This window comes from Jatropha curcas, chromosome 10, assembly GCF_041381405.1.
Source record: "Jatropha curcas cultivar XTBG-Jc1 chromosome 10, XTBG_Jcur_1.0, whole genome shotgun sequence".
NCBI lineage: Eukaryota > Viridiplantae > Streptophyta > Magnoliopsida > Malpighiales > Euphorbiaceae > Jatropha > Jatropha curcas.
The window spans coordinates 10932023-10945685 of NC_143160.1; the positions used below are offsets into that span (position 1 = coordinate 10932023).

General features: G+C 31.5%; 1 protein-coding gene across 3 annotated transcripts; it reads right to left on the reverse strand.

The window, feature by feature from the left end:
- Positions 1-636: 636 nt before the first annotated feature.
- Positions 637-8638, reverse strand: GSNAP (gamma-soluble NSF attachment protein). Of its 3 annotated transcripts, none has more exons than XM_012220154.4 (9): positions 8279-8632; positions 7487-7554; positions 7260-7344; positions 7012-7170; positions 5971-6108; positions 4504-4582; positions 4232-4311; positions 3012-3141; positions 637-948 (listed from the first exon to the last, which is right to left on the reverse strand). In XM_012220154.4, exons 1-9 carry the CDS (start codon positions 8323-8325, stop codon positions 844-846), a joined length of 891 nt encoding a protein of 296 aa, XP_012075544.1. In that variant the 5' UTR covers positions 8326-8632; the 3' UTR covers positions 637-843. The 3 variants fall into 3 exon arrangements, with proteins under 3 accessions (XP_012075544.1, XP_020536089.1, XP_012075545.1); XM_020680430.3 differs by lacking the exon at positions 637-948 and adding an exon at positions 1999-2262 and having other exon boundaries at positions 8279-8638; XM_012220155.4 differs by lacking the exon at positions 637-948 and adding an exon at positions 1999-2225 and having other exon boundaries at positions 8279-8636.
- Positions 8639-13663: the final 5025 nt, after the last annotated feature.

The following is a 13663-nucleotide window of genomic DNA, read 5'->3' on the forward strand; positions in this document are numbered from 1 at the left end:
GCATCAGTTATGTTTTAGAGTTTTTTTTTTTTCACCCGATAGTTTATTTCTATTTGAACTGTTTGGTCTTTACACTGGTGTGAGTAGTAGAAAGTCTCGAGTCAACGAGTGTTACTCCTTATTATGTAGTTGATTGTATTATTTCAACATGTTAGGCCTCCTAAAATAAGAAAAAAAAAAGATACCAATAATTTTTCTTTCAAATTAATACTTTGCCGTAGAATTTTAAGCGGAACGTGCAATCAAATTTGAAAAATATAAGTACAACGAGAATTAGTTCAATGCATACTCTATACTTTATGTAAAAAATTCATACATTCTCAACTTTTATTTTTGACTACACTTTAATTTATAAAATTATTTTCATTAAACACTTTAACTTGTAAAAACTATTCTATTAAGCACTTGGACTTGCAAAAATTAGAAACTTTTGAGATATAATAGGTCCCTCGTAAAAGTACAAGGCGCTACAATTTTTTCCATAGAGTATTAAAGGATAAATTTAAGCATTAAACAAATGAATTTTCATTTTTTATGCATAAGGACTAAAATACAAAATCATGGGACAACTGTATATCAAACTAACCCATAGAGGGATAACTTAATTACGAATACCTTATTGTTTTAAAATTAAAATGTTTGAAAACTTAGCTAATCCAATACATTAAAAATATTGATAAAAGGTATATATTTGTACACAGTCAACACCTCTTAAAACACAGAATGTTAAAAATGGGAGAACAACATTCACAATATCAAATAAAATGAAATTATAATATATGCTTTATACATGCTCTATACCAAAGCCAAAACCCACCAATTTATATAACTACTGCCAATCTTTTATGTGAGGTCATTCTCATCCAATTCTTCTTCTTCCTCTTTTGTAGCATCAGTTTTGAATGCGGTAACGTCCCCCGTTGGAAGTTTTCTTGCAATCTTAATTATCTGCAGCCAAGTTATTTTACGTTAAACAAATGTAATTAAATTATTAGTACTTATAGTTACTAGTCAGTTCAGCCATAGTAACTTAGTTTCATAACAATGGACATCAAGAAAACTTCCCATCAAGGGTAAATCATAACAATGGACATCAAACTTTGTACTTAGTTTCATTTCATTAAGGCTGATTTTTTAATCAATACACTTTGATTTGTGCTTCAATGGGAGGTCACCGAACGGTCACCAAAATGGTAACATATGACGTTAACAATGACATCTTTTACACACACAAAAAAAAAAAGTGATTATAGAGGAATAAAGGATTCATATAGCTGACTCCAACTGTTTTGGAGCTAAGGCTTAATTGTTATAGTTGTAAGATTATAGAGGAATACAAGTAAGAAAAAGAGAAGAAGGTTACAAAATAGAAAGGTAGAGTCGAATTTTTTTTTTTTTTTTTTTTTCCTTTTTAAAACTTATTTCATTTGGATAGGCACCATTCACTAACTAATTTAATGAGTAGTTCCCATGATAGTTTATTAAGAGTAAATTTTTTTAAAATAAATTGTACCCACAAAAATTGTAATAAATATATTTTTTTAGTGCTATACTATTATTTCCGATCACCAGATTCCAATTAAATGACTCCCCATTCAAACAAAAAACCAAAGTTTAGCATCTAAAAAATGATGAATTGAAGTTGTGTGTGACCTTAATAAAATTAAGTGCAAAGTTTGATAAATATACCTTGGGCATTAAATAAAAAAGACAGGTTGGCTGTTTTAATGATCTGCCTTGAAAGGACACCTTATGAAGCAAGACAACAATCATAAGGTGCAAAGTCATGTTCCGAAGGTTCGAGTTCTATCAATTACTCCCTCCATCCACAAACATAAGTCATTTAAGGCTTTTGCAAAATGATTTAAAAAGTAACTAATTCTCCTACATTATAGCAAAATTTCATTAATTTGACTAAATACCTTTTATCTCGTATCATTGATTTAACTAAAGATAGTTTTAGAAAATTGTAGAAATAGGTAATGCATACAATACATATAAGGATAAAATTGGAAAATGTTCATTAATTACTTCTTGATAGTTAATATTCTCAACGATTTATATTTGTAGACAGAGGAAGTATATCATAGATAGCGAAGGCAATAAGGGACTTTTCTCCTATTGTGAAGAGGCACTTTATCAGAGTAATCCCCTTTGGAATGGTGGATGCTCTAGACCTGGCCGAGGGCTGGCTACAAAATGGACTTTCTGGGAGCTGCCCCGGGCTGGAACCACAGTCCCACAGTTCAAAACCAGACCAAACTGGCAAAACAAAAAAAAAAAAAAAAAAAAAAAAAAAAAAGAGGAAAACAGAACTGGCTGGAAGGATACTCTATATATAAGCTAATTGAAAGGAAAACGTCTAACAAAACAGTTCTGCGGAAGAGCATACATGCTTCTGAACCTGAAATCATGTGCAAGTTCATCTAGAAACGGAGGATCTACAGAACAAGAAAGTGTTGTGCAGTACAAAAGCACTCAACTTTTTCAGGTAATGAAGTTGTCAGGTCCTTAATACGGAATTCTCTCTATATGTGTTATGTAACAGAATATCTAAACTACATGAAGACTACCAAGTGGCTACTCCCAGTCAAAAGAAACAGCAGTTAGTGATACAGTTGGTTCCAATGTCTTGCCGGTCTGCTAAATATTCTAAGGGTCTATTTCAATACATGTTTGTATGGATATAGCTTTAAGTGGCTGGCTGTGAGCAATATCGATGATGACTTTCTTCTATAAGAAGCACATTAGCCCCTCCATGGCAAATCAAATGAGTAGCTTATGACATAAAAGCTCTATCACATAAAAAGCAGGGAGATATGGATTCAAAAATGACTTGAAATTATAAAAGTTTGGAGAAGAAGAACTCCCAAGATTAGATATCGTTAAGCATGCACGTGGGATACCACATGGGTGAAGATGCACAAAATTCATTCAAAAAATTATAATTGTTGAGTGGGATCTGCTAATGCAATTTTAATAAAAGGGTCAAAACAAATTAGAAGATTTACCGCATGGTCAAGATGTGAAACAGTGCTAGACTGAGCAAGGCGTTTGATTTCTTCAATATCACCTTCCCTATAAGCAGAAAGTAGTTTAGTAGCACACCTATTCTGGTCGCTGCTCAAAAAGGCATCAATCCTGCAAAAAGCCAAAAGCGGCACGTGAAATCATTAGAAATCTTTTATTTCCAATGAGGGGGAAAAAATGCAATGTAGAAAAAAAAAAAAAGTATTAATTATTATACTCAAAGAAAGAGTTGATCATTCCACACAAGAGTGACAAAAAGGTTCTTTACACATATTTAAGTTAACTTATAGATACAGAGCCACCAAGATAACGGACTTACATGAAAGTATCCTAACATAAAAATTTGAAAATTTTGCACAAGTTAAAGCAACGTAACTATCAAGTGATTATACTTTAACCATCAAGTGATTGTACAAATTTGAACCTCTATGGTAAACTGTTCCGCATTCTCAAGGACCAAGAATGAAGAAGCATCTAGTGTTTCCTCACATTCACACATTTCTTGAGATTCTTTAGAAATATTTACACAGTCAATTTAAACTAGTCCAGCAAAGATGAGAGAAGCAAAAGTAAAGTATTTGCTCTTGGTGCCTTGTTGTTATTTGCTGAGCAATTGCCAAATTGAGTATCATGAAATTTGGTAAAAAGAATGAAATATATTGGTTTCTGCAGCTACAATTTCGCCATGCAACTGTCTGCAAGTTGAATTGCATGATTGCACTTTTAACTTTTGAAAAATAAAAAGGAGCATGTGGCACAGTTAGAGAAATTGGTGGAAGAAGAGAATCACACAGCTCTGCAAATAGTTCTTGAAAGGTAATTGATATGTTGCTACTACTAGGTAGTAAAAGGACTTTATGGAGAAATTTCTCCACACAACTCCTACAACTTCAAAAAACAGTACAAAGCTGCTGCAGATATAAGGATATACACTTAAGAATGATACTATGAGTAGACTTGATTTTAGAAGTTTCTTAGCAATTAGAGAACATGCTTGACATTTATGCAAGACATTTAAGATGTATCATGAAGGTGAATTCAGAAAGCCACAAAGTTTAATTTTGTTTCATTATTTCACACAGTCATTCACTACTTCTTGAGGGCTATGTCGACCCTAGAGGTATCCACTATTGGTAGAAATCAGCAAAAATTTAAACAAATCACTGTTTGCCAAGGGACGCCAAGAGAAAAGTTTACTTACTGTGCACAATCATTGTAGCACTTTTCTGCTTGCTTGAGATCATGAGCATAAAGATAAACTATAATTGCACCAAGATATGCCTGAAATCAACAAAGGAATGGAAGAGATGAAGTCTGATGGATAAACAAATAAACATACAAGTTATGAAAAATTTCAGATACACATGGAAATTAGTGTCATAGTTGAAGTAACTTGTGTGTTTGTCAAATAGAGAAAAAGAATGAAAAATGAAATAGACTAAAAGAAGTAGAAAAACTAAAAAGAGTTCACACTTTGCACTGGCTATTGGTAGCATTGCATTTGTCCGCTGCTAGACCCAATCTCAACAAGATAGCTGCAGCATCTGTATACCTGTATGCATTCACAGCATAATTAACAACCATCCTTATATGTTCATCATAAGAATGTATGCGTTCACCCTCATGAGAACATGACACAATATCATTTATTAAAAGAGCAAACAATAAATCTGCACTGTATACTTGCAGTCAAAATCAACATTTGATGGCAAGTAAATACTGCCAGAAAGATGAATGTTCCATTGCTAGAGAAACCAAAATGGAAAAATAGGGATTAGCACGCACAAAAAGTACGAAGCATTATCAACACCACAACCTCATCAGGGCATGGTTATACAAATGTTATCTTGGTATGTGTACGAGCACCAAGACAGTGGAAATATGAAGCACCAGATTAGGAGAATGAAAATGTCTTGAAGACAATTATTATATTGCAAAGAAATGTATATTTAGGGTTAAAGAAATGACCTCATTTATCTTATCATCAACTACCCAATAACTTCAAAGTTTGAGAAAGTCCTAGTCAATAAAGCCCACTCCTATGGTTGTAACAAGCATCTTTCTTAGCCACTCTAAATCACACGTTCAAGATATGTCTCCATTCATGAATCAAAATAAGGAATGAGGGTAAAAGTGATATCTTCCAAAGTATAACTAAATACTCCATACTGAAAGTAGACTTTTCCCCCATCCATATAGTGAAACCCCAAAAATGTCCCTGTCTTTCCGCCAATTTATCACAAGTAGGGAGTGTAAATGAGTGACTCTACTCATGAGCTACTCGGACTTGACTTGAAAAATAGGTGAATTCAACTCGGATTTAATCAAATCAAGCTCAAACTCAAGTAGCCAAGCAGAGTTCGAATATTATAATAAGTAACTTGAATGGCTCGCGAGCTCAACCAAGCATTTAAATTTTCAATTTATTTTATATACTTTATATAATATTTAAATACTAACTTGCTGAGCTTGAACTCAAGCTTATCTGAGTTTATTCAAACTTTACTTATTTTATCATTTCAGACCTCAAGTTTTCTGACCAAATCAACCTTGAGTTTAGCACTGTATCAAGCTCAACTTGGCTCCGTTGCATCCCTAATCACAAGGGGTATTTTCAATCGCCATTCAATAAAAAGCAAGAGTATTTTTGTAGCAAATATGCTTGTTGGAGTTTAAAGTAGTAGATCATTCGACACAAATTGATGCATGAAAATCAACTAGGTAGCTCATATGTGTGTGAGTGTGTGTGCGCGCGCGCGCATATACATTCTGAGAAAACCACTAGAAGTAAGCATGGAGCATCTATGTGATTATCAATTTTTAATATAGAAAGCAAAATAAAGGAAATGAGGAATCACTTTCAGCACTCAATCAGACCAGTAAAAGTTTAATTTGGTCATCTTAATGTATCCTATTCCCAATGGAAAAAGTAACCCTTACTTCTCAAGCTTTATATAAACACTAATGGCAGCACGGTATAGATCAAACGCCATTTGTTCCTTGCCATCCTCTTCAAGAATAACACAAGCATCAGTATACAGTTGAACAGCAACATCAGGCATAGCATCTTCTAGAGCACTGTGAAATTTAAAGATATACTTTTAATTAGGTTGCAAAGACAATCTGATTTGACAAAGGTGTTAACACTGAGCTTTCTAAAGCCATTTCCAGAGCCAATAGTTTTGCACTACAAGAAGAAAGCACTAAGAATAATATGGCGAAAACATACAATTTACTCAAAATTTGGGATACAAGCACAAACACAACAGATAGACAGGCCTCCATACATGTTGATTTAAGTATATATTGGTAACAGAAATTCTTTTACATAAAAAGTTAGGTAACTGATTACTATTAATAATTTGGGTCATGTTATATAGCACAAATGTAAGGCATGATGTGTTTTTTTGGGTTAAGCAAAAAGGAAGGAAGAGTAAACTCTTTCACCCAGGAGACAACCAAACATATCTACGTGCAGACGTGGATCCATATAAACACATAAGGGGTGGAGGAAGAGGGTGAAGGAGTCCTTGTAAAATTGTGAACCCATGATCCTATCTGCAGATTGCACTAAACATAGAATGCCTAGCAAGTTAATATTATGTGACAAGACATCCCCTAAATTTTATTGGTTAAATTATATATTTAAAGAGCATTTTTTACTGTTACAGTTGATAAGCAAATTGAGACGCAAAATAAAATGCAAGAATGCAATAAATAAGTCCATAGATTTCCCTTTTTAAGCCCTTTGGGCCTAGCACTATACAGCAAACAGGATTGCCCCCACATTGCAGTAGTTTGAACTAAAGCATATAAGACCAGACAGAATCATACATGAAAATTCATAGAGCACTTCAGCTTTATGTTTAACTTTCAAAACAACCTTATCTGCTAGTTCCTAGTATTAATCTTTTGATGTCTCAAATAATGAAGAATGTAAGAACTAAAATTGTACATGACAAGAGCATAAACTGTGTTTACCGTGCAGCCTTCGCTAGAGCATCTGATGCAGGTTGTGATCTCCCACACTCAATATACAGCTCAGATGCCCTTCTATAAAGATCAGCAACTTCATTCCAGTTGCCTAGTTCCTTTGCTAGAGCAGCAGCAGACTCCATATGCTTAGCAGCATCCCAGGGGCTATATACTCATAAAGGATATAACAAGAGGCAAATTCATGTACACTCAAAACAAGAAATACAGTAGTAGCTAAACTGAATTGAGGATACGAGGAGATTATCTCTTGACCCTTGGAAGCCATTTCAAATGCTGCTTTTGCTTTCTCATATTTCTTGGCAACCCTAAAACTGTTAGCTACAGCAGAACCACCATTAGTTAAGAATCCCTCTAAAGGCATGATTCTTATTTAATATTAAATTTTATTAACTGCTAGGATGCCTGCCACTCCATTAAGCTAATAATCTCAAAGTCATCAAATGAACAAGAAATTACTAACCAGCTTGCTCATACAGAAGAGTGGCACTTTTCCAATCAGCACTCCACCTTGTGAGACTCAATTTTGTTCTAAAAAGAAGACAAGTAAAATTTTTAATATGCAATAAAAGAGAAAAAAAGTAGCATCACAAAATAAAGCACTTCCTAATTATATAATAAAAAAGAAAAACATATAATTGAAATAACTCTCACAACCTTCAATAATTTTAAGGAAAAAAAAAGTATGATCACAATTTAAGCACATGGAAGCAATAAAGTCAAGAAAGATGAACTATTATGCCATTGAACTTAAATTTCAGCAATACACATATTCACTAATAGCGATCAACAACTAATCAAGCAGTTCTCTCTCCCTTCTTCATCACATTTGGTTTTATAATTCCAGTGGCATCTTCAATCAAATCAGTTCAAAGTTAATAACATCATAATATTGATCAATTTCAAACTCAAATATCTCAATAAGTAATGAACAATACCTTTCCTACGTACAAATCAGAAACAAAATCATAATTTCAAAACAAAAATCCTAAGCAGAGCAGAAGTTAACACATAATCTACTATGAGTTAACTACCAGAATCAAGCGAAGCTATTACTTACATAAATTTAAAAAAATTGGAAAAATGTCATTCTTACATGCTTTTATTTTCTAAATTTAAAATAAATAAAAAAGAAAATAATGCATTTGCTGTGGCCATTGTCAATCTAACAAAATTGGAATAAATTCACATACAGGATCATTTCTGCTCACAAAAGAGATTCGATCGTTCGTTTACAGAGAGAGAAACGACTTACAGCTTATCGGCCTTGGCAATCAACTTCTCGGGATCGGAAGAAGACATGGCGGTGCAGAAACAGAAACCGGTGCTTCTTTCTTTCTATTGTTTTTGCTCAGAGTGGTAAGCAGGTAGGTGAAAGCCGTAGCGAAGCAAACGCTAACCAAGCAGCGTCACAGAGCTGGATCCGGGTTATGTTTAGATATTACGTACGGTTTGATTTCCGTTTCTGTGATTTACGGTTGATTCTCATCCAACGGTCGTTCTGCTTTGGCACAATGGCACGTACTGTTTCGGAGATTTTCCGTTTTTAAGGACTTAGCGAGTCAAGCCTCTCAGAAGAGCTATTTGAGAGTTGCTTCTAAAAAAGTTTAATGAGGGAAAGCTGAACACGAACCAACTTTATTAAGCTCGTGTATTAAACGAACTACACTAAAATTGGAGTTTGAGCCTTGAAAAAACAAGTCACACTTTCTCTCCGTAACAACCATTCAACGCGGAAATTCACTTATTATTAATTCAGATTTACGTCGAAATTAACTTATTCAGTTAATTTAGATTTACGCCGAATAAATTTAAAATATATTAATAAACCAAGCTCAAAGTTAACATATCCCATTGAATTTTTTTTATTTACAGCTCTAAGAATGTCTCACAAAATAAATATAATTTATTTTATCATTTATAAGAATATTAAAAATAAATATATTTATATTAATATTGTTTAAGGTCTTATCGGTCTTAAAAATTTAAACCAATTAAAAACTCCACGTCCAAACCTCAAACACGATTAAATTCCAAAACTAATCCATTTTCCAAAGTGATGTTTGGTTAAGTTAAGATTAGATGAGACTCAAAGATTAAATCTCATATTCAAATTTAGGATTTTGTATCCATCAAGATTAGATTACTCATAATTAAAATGTGAAAAGCTCTATACAAAGATTAAGATGGTACTAGGTAGTAGTCAAAGTCAAATCAATGCCATGGATGCATGCACAAGATTTGGATTCAAATTATTAGGTTCATATTAGAAATTCCCATGCAATCCATGAACACTAACCACCACCATCCCCACATGATAACTAATTTCTTATTTCTCCATCTATATATACACATAAAAAATATCAATATAGCCATCAAAACCCATTAGCACCATTTTTATTTCTAAAGCTTGATTAATTATCTAATGGCTTTAAAATTTACCTTTGTCCTCCACTTATTGCTTACCCTTGCTTTCTTATCCATTTGCAATTCTCCCTTATGCATATGCTCTCGAATTTTACTTAATCTAAGAAAACTATCAACTATACAAGTTGGAGTTGATCCACCTTTTTTTCTTGAACCAATTTTTCCAGTACCGAAAGACGATGCTCAAACTACATTTCCATCTTTTGAAATGATGGCACCACCGCCTCCGTCACCGCCACCACCGTCACCGCCGCCGCCTCCGCCTCCGCCTCCTCCTCCTCCTCCGCTAATTAGCCCAATTATGGCTAATTCTACTCCTCCAATAACTCTAACGTTTCCTAATTTGCCTTCGATTCCTAATTTTCCTCCTTTTCCGTTCATTCCCACCAGGCCTTCTATTCCTTCCTTTCCTTTGCCTTCAAGCCTCACTTCAGTAAACAACACTGAAGGAGTTAACCCATAAACCTATCATACACATATAGCATGTTCAAGTATATTAATCGAATGTTATGATCATTATATTTTTATTCAATAAATTTTATGTGCGGCCTTATATATATATATGGTGTGAAAATAACTTCATGGAATTATTGTAGTTAATTATTATATAATTGTGAAAAATAATAATAGCAATATTTTCTTTATAAGCAAATATAGTAATTATTGATATTATATGGTGTGCATGAGCATATTGCAATTTCTTTTATTGTGTTACTGGATAGCTTCTATTTACAATGTAGATCACAATTAATTAAAGTTCAAATAAATTAATTAAATTAATATCATTAGGATTGAATTTGTGAAATTACACAGTTTAATTAAAATAAAATAAAATACAGAAACCAGACTAACCATTATATTATTTTTTTTCTTGTAATGAATGTGAAAATTGCTAGGGCATTATAACTTATAAGAGGTTTCATGACCGATAGATCTGGCTAATGTATTTTAAAAATTAATGCGATGAGTGAAAAATTCTGAAATCGAATTGAAATCTTTCTCACATTATTAATTCACCGGTATCTGTAAATATCAACCAAAAACTCATCAAGAATATCAAACATTACGAGGGTAACAACCAACAACCATTTTTCAGCATATTTCAAAAGCCATATATCATGAAAATTGATCAAAAAGTTTTTCTTTTCTAGACTAAGAAACAGCTCATATGCAAGAAAGCAGAGGCAAATCTAGAAAAAAAAAAATTATGGGGTCAACATATAAAAATATAATAAAAAAAGGATTAATTTTGAATTTTAAGATGAGTCAATTGGAAAAAATACATTAATATCAAAAGGGGATTAAGAAAAAAAAAAAAAAAAAAAACGATCAATTGACTCCTTTTTATGCTATACAACTGCCGCTGTCAGTAAATCTGCATTGCTTTAGTTGAGATGCCTACTTAGTTATATAATGGGAAGACTTGTAATTAATAACCGATATTAATTAAAGGAAAAATTACAGCACGATTTTTGTGTTTTGCGAAATACAACTAGTTTATCCCTATCTTTTAGAAAATAGACTAAAATATCCTTATAGTTTACTTCCGTCGTACTATAAGGTCCTTTCATCTAATTTTTCCATGTTTTCCTTTAAGTACCTTATGAAAAGACGAAAATTTCCCTTTTGTTTTAAAAAATATAGAGATGAACTAATTGTATTTTTCAAACCATAGGGACTGCACTATAATTTTTCTAATATAATATTTTAGTATCTCTCCTTTCATTTCTGTGTTTTCTCGTTGACTTCACGAAAAGATGCAAAAATTAGATAAAATGACCTAATAGTGTGACAAAAGCAAAATATAGAGACAAATTAATATATTTAAAAAAAAAACAGAGACAAACTAGTTGTATTTCCCGAACTATAAGGACCGTATTGTAATTTTTGCTTAATTAAATTGTTAAATTTGAGTGGTTTTGTCATAATTTATTTAAGATATATATATATATTCATGATACCCGAAGAAAAAAATTAGATTTAGAGTAGAATTAAAATAACCCACAAAATTGGGGATTTTTTTCCATGATTTGGCAGTATATATTATATTATAATACCAACGTATAAAGAAAAAAAGTGGTCTAATACATAATTTAGTCTTTGGAGTTTAAAAAAAAAAAAAAAAAAAAAACTTTGTGACACCCTAAATTTTAAAATTGATCTTGTGCATTATGAACCTCATTTTAAAAATAATTTTACACCTCGTCGTTCTAGCAACCATAATTTTTTAGGTTTTTGGTTTTTATATGTGAAATATTGATTTAAATGTTTTTTTTATAGAAAATTTGATAATATAGCTTTTGGTACTATAATTTTTATATTTTTCAACTATCCAATAAGTGTTTAATCGATTTTATAAATTGAAGTGTCCAATAAGGATAATCAAAATACTGAATATGTGTAATTTTATAAGTTGAAATGTTAAATAGATTAAACTGAAAATTAAAAGCGACACAAGGTCTTTCGTGAAAAAAATAAAGGGTTGAATTTATGTATTGAGCTAAAAAAGCCAATTATATTGCATGCCATATCATCAATTTTTTTATATTTTTCAATATTTCTAATAACTATATATAGATATATATAAATTAATATTTTATTTAATTATAAAAACATGTATAATTATAAAAACATAAGAAAATTATATTGTTAATAACGATTTAAAATCAATATAAAACAAAGCTAGTAGTAACCTACTAGTAAATATACAGCGATTGACAGATTTAACCTTGTATTTTGAATGAAAGGAAAAAAAAAAAAAAAAAACTATTATTGAACAAAGATCAGTTTACAATATCGATCTCTTGCCATTTCACAACTTATTATGATCTAGAACATGCACAGAAATAAAGAGGACATGCTTCATTTTACAGTACACTATTATTTATTTATTTGAATTTTCAATAAAACTTTTTTTTCCCATTTGACGAGTTAAATAATTAGGTTAAACGTTTTATTCTCGTAAATTCCAATGGTACTTGAAATTGAGACTTTACCACCAGAATTTCACGGCGAAGGAGGTGTGAAGCTGGGGATCATAGGAGCAAATGGAAAAGGTGGCAAAGGCACATTTGGAAATGGAGGAAAGTTAGGTAGTGGAGGAAGATTAGGGATGTCAAATGGAGGTGGAAATGGGAATGGAGGAAGCTGTGGAAATGGAATTCCTGGAATTTGTGGGAACGGAATTCCAGGAATTCCTGGTGGTAATGGTAAAATCTTCATATCTCTTGTAGCAGTGCTCTTCATTTTATCTAAATTCTTCTCCTTTCCAATTTCTTCTTCGGGTTTAAGCTTCATTGAACTCTCAATCAAAAGCCGAGCATCAACAAGATTAGCAACTACACTCAACAAGACTATGAAGCTGCAAACCATCTTGGAGCATTTCTTAGAAGCCTTCATGGCTATGGATAAAGGTTTTTCTTTTTCTTGAGCGAGTCTAAGAGAAATAATTCATGTCCTATTCTCCATTCTTGCATATGGTTATATATAGGGAGTGGGAAATTTTTGCAATAAATAATAGAATTAATTAGTATAACGTATGAATTCCAAAGTTGAGTATTGGGAAGTTTGAATTCTATTTACCCTAATTTGTAGATTGATAACATTTACTCCCTCGTCTCATTTTGCTTGCATGGTTTGACAAGACACGCATATTAAAAATTTAGCCAACAAAAATTATTTTGCCCTCTTTTACCCTTAATCTTACTAAAATATTAATAAAAATCATTTATTTAATGAACAATCGTAAATGTTATTATGGAAAAAATAATTATTTAAATATACCAATTTAAAAATCTTGCAAATATTTTCAAACATTCTAAGAATGAATAACAAGCAAATAAAATGGAACGGAAAGAGAATGAGGTATGTTTAATACTATTGGTTGTTATTTAGAAAAAAAAAATACTAAATTAAAAATTTTGAATAAAAGATATAGTACTTATATTCTAAAATACTTGTTATATTTGAAATTTTATATCCCTTAAAAAATTATTAAATTTGTCCAAATTACAATATATTACCCTTAATTTAATATTAATTCTCTAAGAAAATCATTAAATTGAAGTAATAATTATTAGACATATATAAAAGCTAAATATAAAAAAAATAATTTATTTCTTTTTGAAACTACAAACATAATAAATATTTTGAAATAAATTATTTTTTAAAATATAATAAATATTACATAACGAAAGTAATAAATTATTTAAGA

What these genes read in the sequence shown, in the direction of transcription:
- GSNAP (XM_020680430.3), bottom strand. Translation starts at nt 8,325, where the DNA reads ATGTCTTCTTCCGATCCCGAGAAGTTGATTGCCAAGGCCGATAAGCT. An exon ending in ATTGCCAAGGCCGATAAGCT is followed by an intron (nt 7,555 to 8,278) that starts GTAAGTCGTTTC and finishes TCTTCTTTTTAG; the next exon opens with AACAAAATTGAGTCTCACAA. An exon ending in CTACCAATAGCCAGTGCAAA is followed by an intron (nt 4,312 to 4,503) that starts GTGTGAACTCTT and finishes TGTTGATTTCAG; the next exon opens with GCATATCTTGGTGCAATTAT.